This window comes from Pteropus medius, unplaced genomic scaffold, assembly GCF_902729225.1.
Source record: "Pteropus medius unplaced genomic scaffold, Ma_sr-lr_union100, whole genome shotgun sequence".
NCBI lineage: Eukaryota > Metazoa > Chordata > Mammalia > Chiroptera > Pteropodidae > Pteropus > Pteropus medius.
Window position 1 is genome coordinate 5,000,196 of NW_024349798.1, and position 24,310 is coordinate 5,024,505.

Below are 24,310 nucleotides of genomic sequence, written 5' to 3' on the forward strand. Positions count from 1 at the left end.
GGAGGCATGAGCATTAAATGAGAAAATGAATGCGAAGTGCTCAGTACAGGGCCTAGCACACAGAAGGAGCTTACTTATTGTTTAATGAGTAACAGTAACACCCCTTCATTTGTATATTGTTTCTTGGTTTTCAAAGCTGCCATCTGGGCTAAAAGGCGAACCTGGAGGAGAGGGGCTAGGACTCCCGCCCCCTCCCTGGTGTCACGGGGACAGAGACGCAGGCCGACAGGATTCAACCAAAGGGCTTAGCTGGGGCTCGGTTTAGCAGGAAGCCCCCAATCCTCAGCCCAGGCGCGGGATTCCCACATCCAGGTGAGAGCCGGCTTGAGCCGCACACGCCCCCGTGTGTGCCGTCGCGGCAATAGCACCGCGGCCCCACCCAGACTCTCCAAGTCCCTCTAGGATGAGTCTACAAAACAGGATAACGTGAAGTAAGAAAGGCAAGGAAATGACGGCCACAAGCATAAACATGGCTACCCTAGCAGGAAAGAGGAAATTGTGATTGGTGCTTCGGGGGAGCTAGCCATGTTCTATTTCTTGACCTTGGGGCCAGCTACATAGGTGTTTTCTTTAATAGGTATTTCTATATTTACATTTGTCTTATGCACACTTCAGAATGTATGCCATACTTCACGCTGGCATAGATTTAATAAACTGACAAATGAGTGGGAAGAGGGAGTTAACAGAAGTCAGGTTTGCACAGTGCTAAGTGCCCCAGGGGTGCTTGGGAAGATGTCTCAGAGGTGCCTGTGCCAGGAATGGGGCTGAAAAGCTGCCAGATAGAGGCACAAGGGGGTGACCTGAGGAGCCCTTAACATAGCTTGGGGTTCAGAAGGTGTCTGCCGTGAAGGCGCCTGGCCGCCCCTCCAGCTGTCCTCCCCTAATTTCCCCCCTGGCAGGTGCTGCTACCCCGAGCAGCTGGCTTGGAGTCTGTTGACACAGGCTGTGCCATTTTAAGCAACGTGCTTCCTGGGCCTCTGTCTTGTGCTTTTAACACCCCAGCTGTCACCATGCCCTTGGCTTCTAGCTCTGGCCCTCAAAGTTGTTCCTCTAGCTAGAGTCTGGGTCATGTCCCCTCATGCCTGGGAGCAGAGGGTAGCCCCGGCCCAGGCTCCATCAAGGGTTCTCTCATCCCCCAAGTGGTCCATGTGCTCTCAGGCCCAACTTGCCTTGGTGGTGCTGGGGTGAGCTGAGGTGACTGACTGTGCTGGAGGTTGGGGTGGCAGCAATGCAAGGGCTCTGGGTGCCCAACTGGGCCTGGCCCTGGTCTTGGTTCTGAGCAGCATCAAGCTGGCCCGAGGCCCCTGGCTGACTGGCTGGCTGCCTGGCTGGCAGGCATTTTTCACAGGTCCATCATGCCAGTACCCGGGCAGCCTGGCATTGGTGGTGGTACTGGCATTCGCTCTGGCAGTGGCCAAGCAGGCACCCAGCCTGTACCTCCTGCATGGCCCCTCTTGGTCTCCCTGCCTATCTCCTCCTGCGTCAAGCTTTCCTGGCATCCTGAGGAGTAAGCCGAGTGTCTGTGTGTCTGAGTCTGTGTAGGGGGCCCTCAGCTTTCCCAGGTCTGAAGCAGACACCGTGGGGCCAGACTGGCGTGGGGAAGGCAAAGAGAACAATGCAGTGTCTGGGGGAATGGGGCCTGTTGCTGCCCAGAAATGTGTGGAGTATCAGAGAGTAGAGGACTGTGGACTCAGGAGCCCCACAGACTTTGCTTCAAACCCCAGCCCCACTGCTTAGGAGGTGTTCAGTTTGGGCCAGCTCCCTTCTCTTCTCTGCCTCTGCTTCCCCATCTGTAAAACAGGGTGTGAAGTAGCTTCCCCAATAGCTCTTACATGGTGGCACTATTCATCATTTTAGAGGAGAGAAAATAGACTTGGGGAGGTAAGATTCCTGCTCAAGCTCCCCAGCTAGATAGAGCAGGTACTTGAATCCAGCACCTAGCCTGCTAACCATGAGGCCACTCAGCTGCCCTCCATGAGGAGACCGGGGAGCCAGTGCCTGCTGCCATGAGGAGGAGCAGGTGGCCTGGCAGAAAAACCTTCCCCAGGGAGCTTAAGTAGATTGTCCCAGCTGTTTGGGGCTCTCATGGGTGGTTGGAGCCAGGGGCCACCCTCTGAGCCACTCCCAGCAGCCAGTGGAAAGTCCAGCCTCCAGGACTCTAGGTCACGGCTCTCTGTTGGTTAGGGCAGGAAGTAGGCATGTGGGGTGCTGTACCAGAGCACTAGATTGAGGGGACCAAGCAGGAGCCTTATGCAAAGGTGGGTCTGTAGGGGGAGGTGGGTGCCATGGTGTGTGTGTTGTGTGCTCAGGTGAGCATGATCGCTGGGTGTGGGCCCTCATGTGCTGAGAGAGAACACAGCAGGGTTGCAGCTCAGGGGCAGGTGCGGCGGGGAGGCACAGGCACAGCTCAGTGCTGAGAGGACTACAGGTGAGGGGTACCTGGGAAAAGCCCTGAAGTTCACTGTTGACTAGACCCACCCCCATTGGTGTTGTGAGCTCAGAGGCCTTAGACAAAAAGCAACACCACCCCCTGCTGCCCATTTCTTACCGTAGCCCCTCTCTAGGCCCCAGCCCTGCCAGGCTGCCTGGTTTGGCAGGCTGGACTCCTTAGCTGCAGATGCCAGGAGGGCCTGGCAGGGCAGGGGGAAGGCCAGCAAAAAGACAGGGCGTGGGGCTTTTGGACTAAGACCCAGGAGGCCTGAAGCACTGCTGTTCCAAGCCAGCCCGGTGGGGTCCACAGACTCGCTGGAGGAGGTGAGGGCTGATATCCAGACCCCCAACTCCTGGCATTTCCCAGGCCTGCCTCTTTTGTCTTCCCATATTTGGCTCCCCACCAAGCCCCCTGTGCCTGGTCTGGCTCCATCGCCCCGCCCACTATGAATGGAGAGCAGTTACTAGCCTCCCAGGTACCCTTCTTGCAGTCCTGCCTCCACCACACCCTGAGCAGTGGCTCCCTGAGAATCTGTCTCCCAAAATTAGAGTGAGTGCTGCTGAAGTTCAGTAGAAATGGGGGTGAAGCTGGTGGGCCCTGCAGCAGGTGGGCCCTGGCTAAACCTTCAAGAAACAATGAGGATCCTTAGGCAATTTGAGCATGAGATGACCCGTCTCTGTGGTCACTATCCCTCACAGAAGGGAGGCTTCAGGCCCACTCTTGCAAGCCCAGCCTTAGATGGGGACGAAGGGCCATCTCCTGGTGGTGTACTTGTGGTCGTAAGGGTTAGGTGGGATAATAGCCTCTCTTCTTGTGGGCAAGTCTACCTGTCAGATACAATGTACTACAGTGATACCTCACTGCAGGCCTTTGTAACACTGTGGTCTCTGCCTCCTGCTCTCTCTCTCTCTCCATGTAACACAGTAACTCATTCTGCGCCTCCTCTACCAGCCATGCCCACATTTCTGGGCCTGGGTGCCCTCCCCCCTCCATGCCTGCCTTCCCCTAGTGCCAGGGCCCCTATCCCTGATGGGGTGGAGAAGCCTGGGGGCAAGACAGAGGCCTATCCCAGCTGTCAGCACCCATGATGGATGAGAGGGTGGACTCCTGCTGCAGAGGGAGGTAGGGGCTGGCCCCCTGGGTCTGCCAGCAGAACCTCTGCCACTCACAGCTGGTAAGGGCCCCCACCCAGCAGGAGTGTTTAAAGGCTCTAATGCTGTGTGCCTTCCCACTCTGCCAGGCATCATGGGTGCCTGGTTCTTCCCCACGGCCCTTTTCCTGCTCTGCCTGACTTCTGAAAGCCTGCAAGGCGGTGAGGGCGGGAGACGGGCAGCGGCAGGGTCTAGGCAGCTGGGGTTGGGGCTGGGGGTTTAGGTAGAGCATTGGGTCAGAGGCCGGGGCTCTGGGGAGAGGGAGGATTGGATATGTGGAGGATTGGTTATGTGAAGTCTTGGCTGGGTAGGGTTTTGGGAGGCTAGGGATAGATGCCTGGGTCCTGCCCCTCTCTGTCTCTGGGGTCCCCACCTGTGTCAATACCGCCCTGCTCCCCAGGGCTGCCTCCGTCGTCTCCTGGCCTAGGGAAAGGTGAGTGGACCCTCCTGATATAGGGTCCAGGAAGAGGACCTGGTCTCCCCACCCAGGAGTCTGGGAGCTCTCTGGGGAGAGCCCCAAATGTTCCCCAGCTCTGGAATCCAGATGTGGGGCCCAGAGGAGCACAGGGTCCCTCCCTGTCTTCCTGGCAGGCATTCTTGTCCATGGTCAGCTTAAGTGTGGGGAGCACAGACCCACGCCCTTAGAACAGAATAAGATGGGGCAGAATCTCAACTCTGGACATGAGAATATCAGGGCCTGAGGAGGGGCCAGGAACTGGATCTTCAGTGAGGGGTTTGGATTGTGACAAGCAAGGGGAAGGACATCCCTGGAAGCAAGAGGGTCAAAGGTCTGGGTATGGGACAGGAGGGGAAAAGAGGAGGCTGGAGTAGGGGAAGGCAGGGAGGAGACTGAGTGTCACAGAAGTATCTTCACTCCAGCGACCTGTGGGGTCCTAAGAGTGGGAGAAGGGGCTCTTTCCTGAGACCCGATCTAAGCTGCTGGAGAAAATGATTGAGGGGAGTAAGGAGGATGAGATTTCCAGGAAGGGAAGGGTCCAAAAACCCTCCAAAGTAAGAATGGAGGGGAGAGATGCACATACCCCTGAGGAGAGGGGGTGAGAGACTTGCCCATAGGGGCGCAGACCAGACAACCCCGTCTGGAACCCCTGCCACCAGTCTGCTCACCTGGTTCTGTTCTCACTCCTCCTGTGACCAGAGTGGGAACTGAGCTCCAGAGAGGGAAGTGCACTCTTACTCTGCAGAGTGGTGGTGGGGTGTCCATAGTTGGCCCTCTTTGCTCCTTCCTAAGTCACTCCTCTTCTCCCTGACCCCACAGGCATAGGGAGCCCAAATGGTTACAGATCAGGTAAAGCTGGCAGGGTAGGGGCAGCTCTGTGTCCTTCAAATGAAGGTAGGGCACCCTAGTTCCTAGTCCCTCCTGCCCCCCCCCACTCAACATCTCATTTTGTCCCCCAGGCTACAGCCCCCCCAGTGGCCTGGGAGCAGGTAAGGGCTGGGCAAATGGGATTTGTGGGTGGGGGGGGGCAGCCATCTCAGAAACACGTGGGAACAGCGCTGACACCCCCCAGGCAGAGAAGCCCATCTTTGACCCCTTCCAGCAGGCCTCTTTTCCCTCCTGCACATACTTCTTCTCGCCTCCAGAAATACATCAAGATTGTTTTGGTGTCATCTCACCTGTGTACCCTGCCCTGGGCCTCCCCCAACTCTTTACTGTCCCTAATTGTTCTTCATGTTATTCCACTAAGCCCAGCTACAAGGTGGGCAAGCCTGGCTCACTGAATGTCCCCTCGGCCAGCTAGGAGCAGGCTTGGGGAGGGGGCATCCTGAGTCCCTGAAGCCAGGTGAGCCCTGCCTAGCCCCAGCACTGTCCCCTTCTCTCTCCCTCCTTCTCTCTCTCTCTCTCTCTCTCCTCCCCATTTTACTCTCATACCCTCACCTCATCTGTTCCTAGGATTTGAGAACAGGAATGGCCTGGGAGCCCAGCCAGGCGAGAGTACTGGGGTCTGGGTTGGTCTCTCTGCCTCCCTCCCAGGCCTCAGAGGGGAAGGGCAGGATTAGTATATGATTGGGGGTGGGGTGAGAGGGGGCGGATTGAGAGCCTTCAGGTTTGCTATTTCTAGCTGGGTCCAAGGGTTCTGCACACCCACCAACCTCACCAGTTCATCCCTCCCTCTCCCCACAGGCTCTCCAACTCAGAATGGCTATGGAACAGGTAGAGTAGCCTTGAAGATGGGGGGTACTGGAGCTAGGGTTCTAGGGGCATCCCTGAAATGGGGCCTCCTGAGATTCTCACTTGACCCTCATCTCCTTCTCAGGCATTGGAGGGGGGGTGAAACCCCATAAGCCAGGTGAGCCCCCACCCTGCCTTCCCCTGCCATCTCTATGCCCTGGTCTCAATTACTTCCTCCTTGACCCCTTCCTGCCCTGTCTCCCCAGGGTTTGGGAATGGGAACGGGCTCAGAGCAGGGGTCTTCCCAGGTGCAGCAGCCCATCCAGGTGAGGTGGGGGAAGAGAGACGGCTATGACACGGGATAGGGGTCAGCATTGCTGGGGGCTTCCTAGACTCGTCCAGGCAGACGGTGACTCATTGGAGGCAGAGGGAAGGACCTGATGTCTGGTTTGGACATGGGAGAACAGAGTACCCCTGTTTTATCTCCCACCTCAGCTGGGACCTCAAATGCCCCCTGCCTCACCCCTCAGTTAAACATGGCTATGGAGCCCCAGGAAGAGTCTGAGTCCCTGGGGTTACCTTATCTACTACATATCTCTCCGCAGGCTTTGGAAGGGGTGTGAAATCCAGGAAGCCAGGTGAGAACCAGCTCTCTATGCTGGCCCCTCTGTCCACCTCACCATCTGGCTGGCTCCATTTGAAGCCCCCTCTTCTTCCTTATTCTTCCCTCTGGCTCTGTCTCCCTAGGATATGGAAATGCTCTGGGAGCCAGTGCTTTCCCAGGGCTTGGAGCCCAGCCCGGTGAGGACACCTGGAGTACCACCCTGAGGTTCAGGGAGAGAGAAGGTTGGGGACAGAGCTGGGATCAGGGAGCCGATAGGGGAGAGAGCTGGGTTCTTGGGGGAAGTAGGGGGCTTAGCCTCTCTGACTCTCCCCAGTTCTAGGAGCGGGAATGAAACTTCCAAAGCTGGGTGAGTGAAGAGCCCATCCCATCCCAGCACGTTCCCTGCCCATTTCCATCCCAGCCCCTCTATGTGCCTGAAACCTGCCCACTCCAGGGCTTACAGCCCCCCACCCCCACCTCTGTGTCCTCAGGATTTGGGAGCAGAAATGGTTTAGGAGTCAGTACTTTTCCAGGGGCAGGAGCCCTACCAGGTGAGGGTGGCTGGGCAGGGGCTGCAGGGAAGGGTGGGCAAGGGATGGGGGTCAGATCAGGACTGAATTGAGGGGGATGGCTGTTTGGGGTCAGTGTCAACCTCTCTCTCTCTCCCTAGGCCTTGGAGGGGGAATGAAACTTCAGAAGCCCGGTGAGGGGAGAGCCTCACCTTCTGGCACTGTGTTACCCTCCCAGGGACTGCTCCCTTCATTGGGCTGCTTCGGCCACTCCTATGGTTAAAGCCGTGGTCTTGGGGAGGATCTTCCAGACTTCCAGGCCCTTCTCATGCCCCTGAGAACTGTTTGGGGCGGGGTGGGGGTGGAGGGGCGCACAGAGGTCCTGAGGTGAGAACAGCACAGGAGGTTGGAGCCCACAGTGACTCAGCTCCAGCCTCTGCCCTACCTCTCTCCACAGGCCTTGTGGCTCAGAATGGTGGCCAGGGACCAGGTAGGGAGGGGGATGAGAACTGGAGGCATATGCTTGGGTGTGGTGGTTCAAGGGAGATCCAGGCTCCTTCACCTGGTCCCTGTCTTTTTCTCAGGAATTGGAGGGGGTGTGAAACCTCAAAAGCCAGGTGAGTCCAACCTATCCCTATGTCCCTGTCCTATTCTATCCATTCCTGTCCGTACCCTGCTACTTAGCTTGCCCTTACTCCTTCTCGCTCTGACTGCCAGGATTTGGCAACGGGAATGGGATGGGAGCCAGAGTCTTCCCAAAAATTGGAGCCCAGCCAGGTGAGGACACCCGGGCAAAACTGGGGTTCAAGGAAGGAGAGAGGAGTAGGAGCAAGGGGATCAGAAGAGCAGAAAAATTGATTTATATGGGCAGAATAGGGGTGGGGTGGGGTCTGTACCTGGCTCAGTGGCAATTGGTCTTTCCCCAGGCTTGGGAGGTGGCGTGAAACCACAGAAACCAGGTGAGCCAGAGATCCTGCCCTCCTGTCTCCCCATCTTGACTCAATCCCCACCCATCCCTATTTTGTTCCCCACCAAGTTCTTCCAAACCCACTCCCCACTGTCGTTCCTCTCCAGCACATGACATTGGCAATGACCTGGGGGCCCAGCTGGGGAAGGAGTCTCATAGAAAGAGGCCAGGGTCCCAGGCAACCCCTGAACCCTGGTTCCTAGCAGAGGGGCTCTGAGGGGCTCATTCATTTCACCTGCCCTAAGCCAGGCCTCAGCTGGGCACTGTAGACACAATGCTAGTCAACCTTGACCTGGCCAACTACTCACTGGGCTCAGCCCAGAAGCCCAGAAGCACACAAGCCCAGTGCCATCGAGAACTGTGGTCAGGGTTCGCGAGCCAGGTAGGGGGAGCCAGGTAGGGGGCTGGAGGTTTGGGGACACGCCCTTGGGGTTTTAAGCAGAGAATGAAAAACCCCGTCTTCCGGAAGCTGATGTTTCCAGGGCTGGACTCACTGGTGGCCATTGTGGGGGCAGGAAGTGGTGGGATTTAGACTACTTGGAAGTCTCATGGGCCAGAAATAGGGCAACTGTGGGGAGGAGTCTGGGGCTGCTGTCCCTCACCGCCTCAGTCTTTCCAGCCCCTTTCCTGTCACAGGTCCCCACAGTTACCTCCCTACCTTGGAATCTAACCAGGTTGAATGGAGGGATATGTGAAGGGAGGGCAGGGATATGTGGGAGAGCCTGGGGGCCATTTCCACTTTAGCACCACCCAGCTTCCTTGTGTCATCCCCTCAACAGGTCTTGCAGCACAGAATGGCTTTGGACCAGGTAGAGAGGGGACGGCTGGAGTACGAGGATAGAAACTGGGAGCCTGCAGCTGATTTTCTGGGGCAGGCCCAGAGAAAGGGGTTTTTAGGTCCCTCACCTGCTCATCTCTTCCCCAGGCTATGGAGGGGGCGGAAAACCCCAGAAGCCAGGTGAGCTCCTCTCTGTCCAGTATCTTCTTATCTGTCTGTTCCCTCCAAGTCCCTAATCTTTCCTCACTCCCTCCTGCCCTGTCTCCCAGGATTCGGGAATGGGCCAGGAGCTGGGGCCTTCCCAGGAGCAGGACCCCAGCCAGGTGAGGCCCTAGAGCTCAGGAGCGTGGGGGTCACTGAGGGATAGTTTCTATGTGGACCTGAGGAAGAGCCAGGTGGCCTCACAGACTCACGGACAGCTGCCTTTTCTTCCCTAGGTCTCGGAGGACTAAAACCTCAGAAGCCAGGTGAGACCCCCCTCTGCTTCTCCTACTTGGTGTCCCAAAAGAAACACCCATTCAACAAATATCTAGGGGCCAGCCAGGTGCTAGAGACAGGCTCTTCCAGAGCCTGTGGCATGTGGGCAGGCAGAGGCAAACAGTACGGAAGCGTGAATGCAACACACGACCAGGCTGCCCACTAGAGGGCGTGGCCCACTGAAAAATGAGGACCAGGAAGGGCACAGGATTTGGAAATAGCTGGAAAGCCGCAAGGTTGGGGTCAGGGGGTGCTAATGCTAATAGCATGTAGCTGGTGAGGGAAAGGGGGCATCAAGGAGTCCACCTTCCTGGCTGGTTGACATGGCTGCTGACAGTGACACCCAACTAGGTGGGACCCAGGCAGCTAGGTATGGTGCTCAGGCTCTGGAGGGAGCCTGGACCCTTGGGGTAGGTATAGGACCCAGCTGGTGGGGGTGGGTTTAGAGCTAAAAGGAACAGGCTTTGGGTGGAGCTTCAGAGAGAGGTCAGTATCCACAGCCCCTCTCTCCTTCCACCAGGCCCTGCAGCTCAAAATGGCTATGGACCAGGTAAGGGCACAGCCCAGGTTCTGGGGAGGTGCAAGGAATGGAGCCCAGTTCCCTTACCTGTTCTCTGACTCTCCACCAGGCTTTGGAGTGAGTGTGGAACCCCAGAAGCCAGGTGAGCCTCATGCTTGCCTTTGTCTCTCCACCTACCCAAAATCCTGAGCTCCCCTCCTGTCATTCATACCTCCACCTTGATCTGTCCCTCTCCTGCAGGATTCAGGAATGGCAATGGGCTGGGAGCCCAGCCAGGTGAGACTGGGTGTCCTCTCCTCCCTCCCTCCCAGACCTTGGAGGGGCAGGATTGGTGAATAATTGAGGGGGAGCTGGGAGAAAGCCTCTAGGATTCTAGATTTCTGGCTTGGTCCGAGACAGGGAACCTTAACCTCTGCCTCAGCGAGACCACCAATCCCTCCAGCTTACTACCCCTCTCCCCCCAGGCCCAGCAACCCAAAATGGATATGGAGCAGGTAGGAGCAGAGCAGGGAGGGGCATGGGGAGGCTCTGGAAGGGGGCTCCCGAGTTCCTCACCTGTTCCCAAATCTCCTCCAGGCCTTGGTGGGGGCATGAAGCCCCAGAAGCCAGGTGAGTCCTGCTGCGATCTTGTCTCTATCCTTATACCCCCTGAAGCCAGAGTACTTCCTACTCATGTCCCCCTCTTTCCAGAATCTGGAAACTGCTCGGCCTTCTCTTCGGCAGGAGCCCAGGCTTCTTAGAGGAAGAGGGGAGGGTTAGGAGCAATGGGCCAGTGGGGAGGAGAGCTGGGTGCCCAGCAATGGGGAGGTAGAGGGTTGACCTGGGTGGAGGTATGAAATCTCAGAAGTCAGGTGAGAGAAGAGACCTCCCTTGTACTTCTGCCTTGTCTGAGGCTGCTAGACTCTGTCTTGTCTTTTGAACCCCTCCATACACTGCCCCTCATGGCCACTCCCGTTTTTCCTTCCCAGGATATGGTAACGGAAATGGACTAGGAGCCCAACCAGGTGAGGACAGCTGGGCCTGGTTTCTTAGGGGTTAGGAGGGAGAAGAGAAGCAAGAGCTGGGGGGGCCCTGGGGACCAGGAGGACAGAGGCTTAGGGCCTGGGGAGTCAGGAGAGCCCTATCAGCCTTTCTGCCTCACCAGGCCAAGGAAGGAGTGTGAAACTCCTGGGCCAGGTGTTTTCCTCCTCATCTCTCTCAGGCCTCTCTGTCACCACCTCCCTCAACATTCAGTGTATTGAGCTTGGTCTGTGCATGGCTGTGTGGAAGAAGGGCACTACCTTTTTCAGGGGTGAAGGGTGTCATGGGCACCAAAGACCACTGGGAAAGCAGTAGGAGGCAAGACCAAGGGACCCCCAGTGCTGGCCTCAGCCCCATCCATGGCCAGCTTTACTATTCCCTTGCCTTCTCCCCACAGGCCCTGCAGCACAAAATGGCTATGGACCAGGTAGGAGTGGGCCAGGGTTCTGGGGAGGTATGGGGATGGGGCCTGGGCCCCTCACCTGCCACCTACCTTTCCACCAGGCTTTGGAGTGGGTGTGAAACCCCAGAAGCCAGGTGAGCCCCATTCCTGCCTGTCTCTCCACCTCCCCAAAACCTAGAGCTCCCTGCTCCCCGTTCACAGCCCACTTTGATATATCCCCCCCCAGCATTCAGGAATGGGAATAGGCTGGGAGCCCAGCTAGGTGAGACTGGTTTGGTCTGGGGAGGGGGTCCACAACTGGGTGTTCTCTCCTGCCTTCCTCCAGGCCTTGGAGGGGCAGGACTGGTGAATGATTAAGAGGGGCTGAGGGAGAGCTTGCAAGACTCCCGGTTCTGGCTTGGTTCTGAAGAGGGGACCATGGACTGGCCCTTCACTCAGCCTTAGCCAGAGTCCCAAAACTCCTGCTCACGCCTCCTACTCTCGCTGGTTCCCCAGTTCAGAATGGTTACAGGGCAGGTACTAAGGGGGTTGAAAGAATCTTGGCACTGGGAGAGGAGAAGAAAGTAGGGGGCCTTGGGGGTAGTTCACCAAGACCCTGTTCTGTGGGTCCTCTCATGGGCTCCTCTTATACTTGGAGAGCATTGGTGTTGGTGATTAAATGGAGGTGGCATGAGGCAGAGGAGGCCCCAAGATTTCTGGGGCTAAGCTGGGAGAAAAGGCAGCCCGGCTCCCAGCATCCTTTTGCCTCTCTCTCTCCTGTCCCCACAGGCCCTGAAGTTCCCATCAGCCATGGACCAGGTAATGAAGTGGGCAGGTAGTGGATTGGGCAGGTGGTAGAGTGGGTGCTGGGGGCCATATGCCAGGTTCTGGAGGAGAGGCCCAGTGGATGGGTAATGGGTCCCTCACCTACTCCCATCTCTTCTCCAGATATTGGTGAGAGCATGAAGCCTCAAAAGCCAGGTAAACCCTTTCTCTCTAACTCCACTGTGATATTGTGATTTATAAGACATGTATATTTAGTCCTCCAAAGGGGCCCAGCCAGATGAGGGAGGCAGGGCAGGCATGGAGTTCCGGCAGAGAGGGGAAGAGGGAGTACAGGGCCCCATGGGGCAAAGAGTTGGGTCCTGGGGGAAAAAAGGGCAGAGTGGGGTTCACCTGTCACTCAGACTCTGTCTCTCCCTAGGCCTGGGAGGGGCCGTGAGCCCTCCAAAGCCAGGTGAGCCCATCCTTGCCCCTCTCCCGCCTCCCCCAGAAATATCCTCCACCCCAGCCCCTGCCCTCATTTCTCCTCTTCCTTCTAGGATACATGCCAGGGAACGGGCTTCTACCAGGTGAGTACAGTGGGGACCTCAGTAAGGAGGAGACAGGGCTCACTCCTAGGGATGGGCTGGTCCCTGGATGGAGCTGTCTTTGTTTCTCCTGCAGGTCTGGGAGGGGGTATGAAACCTCAGAAGCCAGGCAAGTGAGAGCAGCCCCCCATCTCTGTCCTATACCTTCTCCTGCCTAGAACCCACCCCCTGACCCTTGCGCCAAATACTGCCCCTCATGTCCCTACTTTTTCTTTCCAGGATATGGCAATGGAAATGGGTTAGGGGCCCAGCCAGGTAAGGTTGAAGGGACTGGGGGGATGCGCAGGAGGGAGGCGGGAAGAACAGCGCTGGAAGGCAGAGGGGCTCGGTGGGCAAACAGCAGGAACTATGTCAGATGGCTGGGTTACCTGGTCCCCAGAGCAGGTTGTAACCCAGAGGAACTGGGCTTTTTCTGGCCTGGCCAATGTGCCCTCTTGGAAGCTGTGCCTGCCCTAGAAACCACTGCAGGCTGATGGCTTGATCAGGCCAAGGCCAGGAAGGCAGCCTTGGGTAGGTGCTGGCCTGGGCTCACTGCCTTCTCTCTTCTTCTACCTTCCTCTCCCATCTAGGTCCCTGCAATGGGAGGGTTTCTCCATTGCTTCTCCCCAGACTTCCCACTCCAGGGGTCCCTTCCAAAAAAGCAGATGGCTGGGGCCTAAAATTCCAGCCCCCTCCCCCAGTGCAGAATGGCAAGTTCCCAGGTCAGTGTGGAGTGGGGGGCATAGGGCAGGATGTACCTGGTCCCAGGAGGGGCTGGGCCTGGGTTGGCTGCTCAGAAGCCCCCATGCCCATTCTCCAGCTGAGATTGAGCCTTGTCACCATGAGCCAGCTGAGGAAAAGCCTGGACTCTGGCCCTGAGACCCCATGTGACTCCCAATACAGCAGCTCCCCCAGCCCCTGACCACATGGCAGGCTGCAGCATTCCCAACTTGCCAGGCCCTGGGCTCAATCTTGTTCCCTGGTTTTCTTCCTAGCACCAACTCCAGCCATCCAGTGGGGACTGAAACCTCAGATTGCAGGTGTGAGTCTGTCTCTGACCTCCTGCCAGATCAGGGGCACTCCCCCATCACCCTTCTTCCCAGGCTGCCTCAGCTGTTCAGGCTAGGAAGTCCCTCCCTGAGTCAACTTTCCCTCTCTTTTGCTGCTTTCTAAACTCATTTCTCCTGGTTCCTTTCCCTGTGGATAAGGAGAGTCCCTTCTTCCTCCTCAGAGTCCCCAAGGTCTGTAGTTGGAAAATATCTGGGTCTTCCCCACTCATCTCCATTCTTCTCACAGGGTACCAGCCTTCGAATGGCTATGGACCAGGAGCAGAACTGGGTGAGGACGCCCTTCATCTGAGTTCTTCTCCCTCCCCTCCCCTCTTTTGGATATATCTGACACTCCCCATCTCTGACCCTCATTTCCTCTACCCCAGGCTTTGGTGATGGCCTCAAACTCCAGAAAGTTGGTGAGCCCTGAGGATCCTCATCTTGGGCATGAACTGGCACCTCCCTCATGGCGAGCCCTCCTCATTGCTTTCTTTCATCATGTCTGTCTGTCTCTTTCCTCATTCACTCAGCACATATTTACTACGCACTGGGCCATTATGGTGGCCAGAACCAGGTGCAATCCTGACTCAGGTGAGGGTAGAGGGACAGACTGAGGCCAGGTGGAAAGGGAAGCTGCCCAGAGGGAAGCCAGGGAAATTTCTGGAAGGTGAAGGTTGAACAGGGTTAGCTTGAGGGTGGGGGTGATGTGAGAGGCTCTCTCTAGGTGGCCTCTGAGTCAGTCAATCTATCTGTCTCTCCGGGCTCCCCAATACCACCCTCCCCTCCAGGCTCTTTCCAACCTCTCTCCTGTAGGTTTCAGTTACGGGAATGGTGGTCTGGGAACTGGGGTCTTCCCTGAGACCCTCCCAAAGCCAGGTGCCTGGGGATTGGGATTGGGGGCGGAGTGGGGGTGGGGGCTCCAGGCTCAGGGGCTGCTATTGCCTCTAACCTCTTTCTGCCTCCAGGGTTCCCTGGGGCCAATGGCTTTAGGAATGGTAAGACAAACCAAGGGGACAGAATTCAGGGGCTGAGGGGAAGGGACGTCCAAGGGCTGGACAGGAATCACACAGATCTCTTTCAGGGTATGGCAAGGAAATGTTGATGTACCCCAAAGCAGAAGCTCCAGCTCCTGAAGGAAATGGTAAGAAAAGAGTTCAGGGAGCAGAGTGAACTCTGACAAGGGCTATGGGGACCAGCCTGAGTGGGTGGGGGGATCTGAGGCACCAGCAGGACTGGGGCATCCTGCATGTCCAGCTCTGGTGGGCAGGGGTTCCCATGCCAGCTCTCCTCCTGCAGGTCAGGCCGGGGCCCTGAGGGGCATTCCTTGGCCCTTCCTCCAAACCTGGGAATCTTCACTGAACTCTGGATATGGAGCCAAAGGTGCATATCCAGGGATAAGGAGCCAGCCAGGTAATGGGGTGTGTGGAAGAGCATTGTGGGTGTGAGGGATGGTTTTAAGGAGCTGGGTCCTGGCCCAGGCCCACCCCATAAACCTGCAGAAATGTAGGGAGCATTTGTGATGGAGTAGGTGGGGGACAGGCAGGGATGGATGGGGCTAGAGGAGGGGCCGGTAGAGCAGAGGGCCCTGAGCATGAGCCTAGAACCTGGGCTAAAATGGGAAGGTAACAGACCAGAACAAGGGCCATTGGGAACTCAGTTCTCCCACTTTCCATCCCTCCCCACCAGGGCCCTATGGGCAACTGAGGCCAGAGCTGGGCCCCAGGCCCTTCGGTGAGTAGGGATTTCCCAGGGCCTGGGGTAAAGCTGTGGGCAGCAAGAGCACTCCAAGTCCTCCTGTGACCTGGGTCTCCTGGCTTATCTGTGTGTACTTTAGGGGGGCCCTGAGGCGAAGAGAGGCAGCAGTGGCAGATTGGAAAATGGCAATGGAGGTGAGAGCGAGAACAGTGGCCCTGTCCCCCACACTCCCATGCCACCATTGTCACCTCTCCAGGCTGCACTGGGGGATGCTCCCAGGCCTTGGGAGGAAGGATGGTAGGCTCTCAGGCCACCTATATGTGTCTGCTGAGTGACTGACCTCAGAGACCAGAAAAGGGAAAGAGCTCAGAAGGTGAGGAGGGGGCCCTGCTCTGCCTCTTCCCAGGCCATTGCCCTCCTGGGAAATGCTGAGCATCCAGGCTGATCCACTGCCCATCCTGAGTGCCTCTGTACCAGAACCTGGTCTGCTGGGCGAGAACGACCAGACCCTCAGACTTGGCCTCTGACCTGGGGTCTCCTGCAGTCTGGAAGTATTAATAAAGGCAATATAGTTCCCTGTTTGCCTCTGTTTGCCTGGAGTGAGGGGAATCAGCTGTCTGGAGTGGGGGCGGCCTGGGCCTACAGCCTTTACCCTGAACGTCATTCATTCATTCATTCATTCATTCATTCAACAGGGTGGCTGTGTGCCAGGGGCTTTGCTCTGATGGGAGAACATGAAAACAGAACAGATTAGGGCCTGTCCTTGGGGAGAGGGCATTACTTGGTCACAATCTAGTAGGGTAGCCACATCCAAGTTAGGAGACTTGTGCATTATTTGTGTCTTAATTTATAATCAATTTATTAAAGTCATTAAACTAAAATCTTATTTTCTTTAAGCCTTTACACTTGCTTTGGGATGTCATTGTATTGATTAATCTTATAATTTGGATGTAAAACTTACTTTCATTCTTTGATTAATGCTAGATTAGATTATAAATTTGACAGATCCACACACCCCCTTTATATTTAGCATGCCTTACAAGCCTGATTAATTCAATTCCCTTAGACACTTCAAACAATTACACACATAATCTACTTGCTCTCTTAAGGAGGGAGACAAAAATCCAACCAGTAACTTCTTCCTAAGCACTTAAGGGACTCTTGGAAATGGATAAATCAAACATTTATTGTCTCATTAATTGTCTCACTTTCAAACATCTTAAAAAGCCACTTACTTATCCACTATCAGTATCGGTGCTACTGGTTTGCTTTATTTTCTTAACTCATGACTACAGATTTACTCCCAGAAATGCAAATGGAAATTATTCTCCTAGGCTGGATCTGGAATGGGGTTGCACAATTAGGGATTGACCCGCTATTCTAAACTTTGACCCAGAGCCTGGCCAGTCCCAGGATCAGTCTCTCTGAGCCTCTATGTTCTAAGCTGAGCCTTTCCAAACCCAAACTTCTTCTTGCAACCTGGTGAAGTTTTAATTGAAGAATTCACATCAAATAGAGTTGATGAGATTTGACACCCCATGAGGAACTCAGCTCATCTTTATGGCCTGGTTTACAATAACTTAGGTGTAGACCAAAACCTTATCACAGTAAGCACAAGGTTTTGGGTTTTTCAACCTCTAGGAGATTCTGTAAATATCGGAATTCCAGCCTAATTTCTCTTAGTGTACTTCATTTTATTTGCTCAATTCGAGAATCATTATAGACTTTTGCTTTTTTCACAGAATTATTGATTCTTTTAAAATATGCAAAGTGTCTCATCTTATATTTCTCTTCCCTGAGGCATGGAATAAACCACATCCTCTCTTTACTGCAGAAAAGGATTAGAAGGGACATCTGGGCACAGGGGCCACCAAGCAGACTCTGTCATGGAAGGCAGTGGGTAATACCTTTCTAATCCACCTAGAAATGTTCTAATATTGTTCTACTAAAGGTTTCTATATTCTAATTTTAAATGATTGATCATTCTCTTTTTTTCTGATTCTTGCTCATCTATCGTCATTTACAACTGTTCTTAGCAACGTTAACAAATGCCACATGCCAAACTTTGCTTTTGAATTAATATCGTTTTATCTTTTCTATGAGATAACTGAAAATCTGCGTATATCTTGACCCACACGCAAGCACATCAGTCCGGAATCACTAAGGCCAAACCCTAAAAGAGGGGAGCCACACATTGGCCGCCGCAGGGCTCAATGGATTCTTAAGCCTGGTGGGGGCGCTCACTGCGTATGCAGCGCCTGGTCTCAGGGTTAGTAGGCGCCAAGGGATAGAGTGATTGAGCGGGACCGGGAGGGGGCGGGAAGAAGACCGTGACAGAGAGCGCTGCTGCCTCTGATTGGCTGCCAGGGGTAGCTCGTGCCAGCCAGCGGCAGTAGAGACGCGTAGGCCGCTAGCGCATGGGCTCTTGATTGGCTGGAACGCGAAGGCACGCGGCTCGGATTGGCCGGGCCATCCTCTGTGAGGCCCGTGGCCAGCCGCCGGAGGAGTGAGGCTGAGGCTGGTGGCATGCGCGGGGCCCGATTGCGGCGGCGGTGGCCAAGCTGGCGACGCGGCTGCCCCGCTCTCGCTCCCACCCACGGCTCGCCGGCGCCCATTCACGGCTGGGCCGGGCCCGCGCGTCGCTGTCATTAACCCCGCCACCCCCGCCTACCTTGCCGCACCCACCGCTGCCTGGCCTGCCTCCCGGCCTGAGACCCGGACCGCCGCCACCCTCGGCGCTCGCCCAGGCCGAGCTGCCCCCGCTACCTGCGCTCCCCCTGCGGCCTGAGCCGCTGGAGCCCTGGGGACCCGTTGTCCACCTGGCGCTGCCGGAGCTGCCGCCCGAAGCCTACGTGCCTGCGCCGCCTGCTGCCGCTCTCGCTCTGCAGGACCTGCCGCGCCTGCCGGCGCCCGCACCGCCTCCCTCGCACCTGCCGCTGCCTCCGCTGCCGGAGGCTGCCATTGCCGGCACGCCCGGGCCCGTGGGCCCCCGCGGCCGCCCACCCCTCCTGGCAGAGGCGCCCCCGCTGCCGCTGCCGCCGCTGCCCGCGCGCCCCTCTCCCTTCAACCTCCTGGCGCCGCCCGCACCCCGCGACCCCTGGTCACTGCCTGCCTTCACCCCGCCCCTGCCGCCGCCACCCCACTTCTACCTGTCGCCGCCCTGCTGATGCCCGGCCCTCCTGCGGGCTGGTGAGTAGGCAGCCCTCCCTGGACACGAGGCTGTGCTCCTTACCGCCTTCCCCAATAGCACATCCAAAAGGCATAGGTCAGAAACCGGCCTGGGAAGAAGGGAGCAGCCCAGGTTTGGGGGATTTGACACCCCATGAGGAACTCAGCTCATCTGTTTTTAAGGGTCTTTATTCCATTTTCCCCTTCTGCCCTACAGCAAGCCTCTTGCCTGGTTATTTGAGAATAACTCTGTGCTGATAAGCTGGCTGGTGATCAGGGCAGGGAGGAGGGGCTGGCGGGGGACGGGGGCATAGCACAAGGCTTGAGGAAATGAAAACAAAAGTTTAAAATGCACTAACTAGGGTATTAGGGTACCCAAAATGTCTCATTTTCTCATAAAATAAAGCGTTTTGGATGCCATCGCCAAGGTCCTCCTTCACTTACATTTGTGTGGCTTCTTGGAATCTCAGATCCTGCATTCCAAGTCTTAAGAAGTCATACTTTCAACTGAAATAGATCCAGGGGTCCCGAGGGCCTAGACGCACCAGGAAAATGGCAGCGTTGATAGACAATCGATACTGGGCTCTGGAGCAGGAGTGTCACATGCAAGGGCTGTGAAGTCATCCCCATGAGACAGGAAAGCTCCCCTGGTCAGTCAGGACAGGAAGCCCCTGTTCTCTCCCGTCTTTACTTGCTCCCCGCCCCCATCCCTGCCTGTTTTTCCCTAACATGCCTACAACTCAGAATAAAGTTCTCTTTGTTATTCAGGTGGCTTGGGCTCAGGTAACCAGGCAGCCATCCTATCTCAATGGGCTCTTCTATAGCAGCTCAGGAGTGGTATCAGGAAGCCAAATTGACCTTGGGGGACCTCTGAGAACCTGGAACCTACCAGCAAGAAAGGCAGTGTATGAGTTTCTTGTCAGTGCTGTAGCAAATCTTCACAAGTTTGGTGGCTTAAAACAACAGAAATTTATTTTGTCCCAGTTCTAGAAGCCAGAAGTCCAAATTCAAGGTGTCTCAGGGCTGCGCTCCCTACCAAGGCTCTGGGGGATGATCCTTTCTTGCCTTTTCCAGCTTCTCATGGCTCCTGTTTTCTTGCTTTGTGGCCGCATCACTTGTCTCTGCCTCCATCTTCATATGGCCTTCTCCCCTTTGTCTGTTTCACATCTGTTTTTTTCTTATGACACTTGTCATTGGATATAAGGACTACCCAAAATCCAGAATGATCTCAGCTTGAGATCTTTAATGTAATTACATCTGCAGAGACCCTTTTTTCAAATAAGGCCACACACAGGTTCCAGGGCTTAAGACCTACACATAGAATTGGAGGCCATCATCCAATGCAAACAATTTTCTCTCCCCTTTGGGGCTGGCCCACCTCCTGAACTGTCTTCCCAGCTCCCCTTACTGTGTTTTAGGCCCTATTCCTCACTGACCCGCAGCCTTGGGTGCCCTTAAAGTCCCTGGGCAGGAGCCAAAGACGCTAGTACTTTAATAAAGCTTTCACTGGTCCAGGAAGAAAACTGATGATCTTTCCCCTTTGCTGAATGATGGCCAAGTTCCCATTCCTGCTGGCCTGCTGCTTTCTCCACCCACTCTAGGTCCTGAGACAGCTCTGAAGAAGAGGCAACCCCACCCTCAAAATTCCAGATTGATAAGGGCTGCTGGTTGAAAGCTGATAATTACTACTGATAATAAAGTTAACTGCTATCCAACCTGGAGTCTGCCCAGGTTTACAAATGAAATCGCCATTATGCTCTCGTGGATACTTGTAGTGATCCTCAAGGTATATGAGGTGCTAGTAGCCCGGGCAAATGCCTTTTGTCCCGACTCTGGAGGTAGGCAGGGCAGACTTTCTCCATTTTACAGCCAGAGGCACCTGAGATTAGGGCAGTTGTGACTTGCCCATGGAGGCCCTGGGGTGGAGTTGACACGAGGTCTGACCCAAAGTCTAGTAAGCTGCCTGCAGGTGGTGAACAAACATGGTGCTCTCTGCATCAGTGAAAGTGAGACAGGGTGGAGGGTGGCTTCTCATGGAATCAGATACAGATGGAATGGAATGCAGGTGGGAGGCTCAGCCCTGGGGTGGCCTTGCTGCTCTGCTTTCAGAGAAGAGAAAGGTACTGGGAGGCCCCACTACCTTACTCCCCCTCCAAAGTCAACCAGCAGCGCTGAGCAAAGAGCCGGCTTTAAAGTCAGGCAAGGCCTATTTTGCACAGGTACACTTACTTGGCCATGTTTCCTTAGCTCCCTGAGCTTATAAAATGGGGGTTGTAAAATTCGCAAGAATCCTAATGGGACCTCAAGGTTTGATTCGAACCAGGACTGGCTTTTCTACCTATAACCCTGGGGCCTCGGGCGCCTCCCCAAAGCAGTGGATGATACTGCTCTTCAGGTTGTTGTGCAGCCCTTAAGCCCACCCACAAGGCCCCTTCTTAGTTCCATGGTGGATATGGTGACTGCTATTTCCCCGACTTTGTCACAGGGCCACACTTCTCTCTAAAAGAGTGAGATAGATGATGGGATTGGAGTTAACCCACTTCCTGAGCCTCCCACCCCTGCTCCCTCGCAGAGAGAACAAAGACCTGTTCCAGTCCTGGCCCCACCTGCAGAGGCTACCCAACGCCTGGGTTTCCTTCCCAGGTTGCTAGTGGGGGAGGTTCTCCTCCCTCACCACTTCCCAGGGCAGAGGCCAGTGAGGGTGGGGATTCAAGGGGACGTGTTAAAGTGCCATTGAGATGCTAACTGAGGTGAGGGTCCTTGCCTCTCCATATCAATGGCATTCCAGCCCCATCACAAACCTGGCTTAGGCCAAACTTTAACCCTTCAGTTCCCAGATCCAACTGAAACCAGGTGGACCAGGGGACCCAAGAGGGAGCTTGGGGCCTCCTGGCCTCTTCCTAAGGAGATCTGAGTGCAGGAAGTGTGTTCCTGCCTAGGTATCCTGGGAATTGTCCTCTGCCGCACACCCCCTCACTGGGCAGTTCCTCTGATCACCTGGTTTTCAGGCTCTCCTCATTTTCAGACAAATTTTTTACTTTTTCTCTAGGCACCTTATCAAAGGGGGAGAAGTGGGAGACAGGTGGGAGGAAGCTGAAGCCATCCGGCGGGCCACTCTAGAGACACGTCCATGAGGGGTTGGTTCCTGGAGGAGGGAGAGTGAAGGACAGTGTCTTCATCCTCTGAGCACCCACCTCCCATGTGGCTGGCCAGCCCCTGGCAGTGCGGAGTCTCCCTCTGAGTGTAGAGATGTTAGGCCAAAGGGCTAAGATCTAAAAATAATTAGGGTCCTCTTAATGCCATTTTGGAGCACAACACTTACCCAGTATGTGCAGCTCCTCACTGGACCCTGTCACACTGGACCCTTGGGAGTTTAGAGCTGCCTGTGGAACCGGTGGGCCCTTGAAGCAAGGCTTGACTGCTGGATGACTAACTGTCCTGGTTTCCCTGGTAAGATAGGGCGGAGGCAAGATAATTAAAGTGTTAAATCAAGCTACATTCAGAGACTGCAATATGCTGATCAGCTCTGCAGCCAGGCCACAGGACACTGCAGAACAAAGGGAAGTTTCTGCTGGGGTTGCTAATAATCCATTTCTCACACCTGTGAAGGGGAAACAGGAAAAACAGTCGTTAAATGGCTGCCCTACACAAAAATAAAAGTGGCCATTCCCTCTGGCTAAAACCATAGGGAACCTTTAGATTAAAGGTTGGAAATTGCCAGCAGGCTTTTCAGGCTACATAATCTTACCTTTTCACACTACATACTCTTCCCTTCCCCTTCTTCCACTGTGTGTCCATATGAAAGGAAATGTGTAAAGTCTTTAAACTGTAACTCACAGGAACTAAAGAATGATATATAAACTGAATTCCCAGAACACTCAGGGCCCCTCTCAGTGTCTTTCTCTTGGTCCTCTTTACTCTCTCTCTCTCACTGTCCCGCTCACTCTCTGCCTCTGAGAGGAGACCACACTCAGTGGAGTGTTACCATTTTTCTAATAAGCTTTCCTTTTGACTCTAACTTGGCGTGTGTATTGAATTCTTTCTACCTCTCTGTCAAAGGACTCTCTTCTCCTGTCAGTGCAGGGCTCAGTCTCCCCCAGCTCTGGGAAATTTACCGTCCTGCATCAGGAGAACTCAGTGCTCAAACTGGCAATGTCCCAGTCACCTTATGTCTGAGGCAGGACAGACTTTCTCTGGGGCCGTAGGGGACAGAAAAGACCCTGGGCTGGGTCTGCCCAGAATAGGAGGCCTTATGGGCAGGTCAGTGGGCCCCTCCAGAGACTGGGGCTTGCTGAGTGGGCCTGACACCTGCCCAAACCTGTGGGGCTGGATTCCTGGCAGTCCCGAAGGCCATAGAGAGAGCTTACTGAAGGCTTGCTTCTGTTTGCCCTTCTTCTCAGCCACCCCCTACCCACCCTCATGAAATCTGAGGCCTAGGAGGCTGGAGGAGCTGACAAACCTGGCCCCAAGATTCCCGTGCCCATCACAGTCCACTGTCATCAGCAGCCCTCCACCTTATCCTCAGGCATCCAGGGGCCACCAGGCTGCCCCTCATACTGGAGAGCACTGCCCCATGGCCCTGTGAGGAGGCGTCAGGCATGGAGGAAGCCCCAACCACCGGAGCCCATCATGCAGACCCACTGACTGGCTCTGGCCTCAGTCTCCCCATTTTAGGGGGTGGGGTTCTCAAGCTTTTTTGAGTCACCCACCCCTTTGCAGATCTGATGAAAATATAAATCTCTTACAAAAATATCTTTAAACACATCCCAGAGCAATGCACCCACCTGAAGTTAGAATTATTTATAAATAAAGCCCTCACTAATCAGGTGACCTAGTGCTCTCCCTTCTCCCAGGGCAGTAGAGCAGTGCAGTGACCAGGTGTGCCTGGGGGTCCTCCCAGCTCTCCCAGACACTTGTTGAGGGGCACCTCCTCCCAGGGCAGCTAGGCCTCCAGGCTTCCTCAGGAGGAGGAGTGGAAGTGAGAGGCTCTCCCAGGCGAGGGCCCAACTCTGCCTTTGAGAATCCTACCAACCACCCTGGAAAGTAGAATTTTCATCTGCCCTCACTCCATTTTCACACACTAATCCTCAGTTCTTAGCATCAAGGAAGGGCTTGAGGGAATTCATGACCTCTCCCCGCAAATGAGAGGCTCCTGATTATGGGTCTCAGGAAGTTTCTCAAAGAGGTCTTTGACCTAAGGTGGTTAAGGACTTTCCATGATCTCTCCCAGGTAGGGGGGAGGGGAGGAGGCAGGATTTGAGCCACGATCTGTGCTACTCCCAGGCTGCCCCCTACAAAGGGAGTCACGGGGCTCTGAGGGGCTCTCCAGGAATGGGTCTGTTCTGAGGCGTGTGAGCCAGGGATCAGGGACACCTGAGTCACCTGGGCCTAACCTCTGTTGACCTTCTCTGTGGTGTCCCGTCCAGAGTGATTACTCATTCCCCGTAGACATAAGTGGGGTCCTGGGATTCACTCTCACCCAGGGCTCCAGCCCTGGCTACTCTTCCCCTTTCACCCCAGGCTCTGAGTGCCCTTCCCCCACCTCCACAACAGGCTCTTTATTCCCTGGCCTCTAAAGACCTTCAGCAGCTCAGCTAGGCCCCCAGTTTCAGAGGAGGGGGTGGAGAGGGCACACCTGAGCTGAGGTAGAAGTGAGGGGGTGGTTTTCTAGGCCGTTGCCTGGACGATGCCACCTGAGCTAGGCTCCAGGCACCTGTCACCTGGGAAACAGTGCGGGCGGGGTTTCTCCCTCGGGAGCTGCCGCCAGGGCCACTGGGCTGACTGGAGACAAGATCGAATTCCAGAAGAGCCCCAGAGTGGGTGGAGAAGGCGGAGGTAGGTATGGGTGGGGGGGTGCATGATACTGGGGGAGATGGAGATGGGATGCGTTTACATCATGAGATGAACTGGGGGGGGGGGTGGGGTGGCGGAGGAGGCAAGAATGGCAGGGGAGGGTGGCTGGGGGGGGAGGCGGCTCAGCAAGGCAAGCTGAGCCCCTCAACATCTCTTCTTCTCTGTTCTGAGCCAATGACATTTTGCCCCCCATTCCTTCTTTCCAGCTGATCCTCAGTCTCCCCAT

General features: G+C 55.4%; 2 protein-coding genes across 2 annotated transcripts; both read left to right on the top strand.

Moving 5' to 3' along the window:
- The first annotated feature begins 179 nt into the window (after positions 1-179).
- GREP1 (glycine rich extracellular protein 1) lies at positions 180-15,622 on the top strand. The gene is made up of 43 exons (XM_039885091.1): positions 180-312; positions 4,999-5,028; positions 5,726-5,755; positions 5,859-5,891; positions 5,980-6,039; positions 6,319-6,351; positions 6,461-6,559; positions 6,652-6,684; positions 6,809-6,868; positions 6,988-7,020; positions 7,284-7,316; positions 7,411-7,443; positions 7,544-7,603; positions 7,753-7,785; positions 8,573-8,602; positions 8,719-8,751; positions 8,841-8,894; positions 9,009-9,038; positions 9,569-9,598; positions 9,678-9,710; positions 9,809-9,844; positions 10,033-10,062; positions 10,145-10,177; positions 10,537-10,572; positions 10,986-11,015; positions 11,093-11,125; positions 11,760-11,789; positions 11,919-11,951; positions 12,175-12,207; positions 12,293-12,322; positions 12,417-12,449; positions 12,560-12,595; positions 12,910-13,041; positions 13,315-13,359; positions 13,616-13,657; positions 13,755-13,787; positions 14,182-14,244; positions 14,334-14,363; positions 14,450-14,509; positions 14,665-14,778; positions 15,055-15,099; positions 15,203-15,257; positions 15,470-15,622. Exons 8-42 carry the CDS (start codon positions 6,666-6,668, stop codon positions 15,211-15,213), a joined length of 1,449 nt encoding a protein of 482 aa, XP_039741025.1. The 5' UTR covers positions 180-312; positions 4,999-5,028; positions 5,726-5,755; positions 5,859-5,891; positions 5,980-6,039; positions 6,319-6,351; positions 6,461-6,559; positions 6,652-6,665; the 3' UTR covers positions 15,214-15,257; positions 15,470-15,622.
- On the top strand, positions 15,333-21,461 carry LOC120620506 (vegetative cell wall protein gp1-like). The gene is made up of 3 exons (XM_039885576.1): positions 15,333-15,360; positions 17,581-18,252; positions 21,281-21,461. The coding sequence occupies exons 1-2, from the start codon at positions 15,333-15,335 to the stop codon at positions 18,228-18,230; spliced, it is 678 nt and encodes a 225-aa protein (XP_039741510.1). The 3' UTR covers positions 18,231-18,252; positions 21,281-21,461.
- The last annotated feature ends 2,849 nt before the right edge of the window (positions 21,462-24,310 follow it).

Coding starts and splice junctions, on each gene's coding strand:
- LOC120620506 (XM_039885576.1), top strand. CDS start 15,333: ATGCTCCCAGGCCTTGGGAGGAAGGATG. Junction 15,361..17,580: donor AGGCCTTGGGAGGAAGGATG/GTAGGCTCTCAG, acceptor AGTGAGGCTGAG/GCTGGTGGCATGCGCGGGGC.
- GREP1 (XM_039885091.1), top strand. Junction 8,752..8,840: donor CGGAAAACCCCAGAAGCCAG/GTGAGCTCCTCT, acceptor CCTGTCTCCCAG/GATTCGGGAATGGGCCAGGA. Junction 11,790..11,918: donor TCCCATCAGCCATGGACCAG/GTAATGAAGTGG, acceptor TCTCTTCTCCAG/ATATTGGTGAGAGCATGAAG.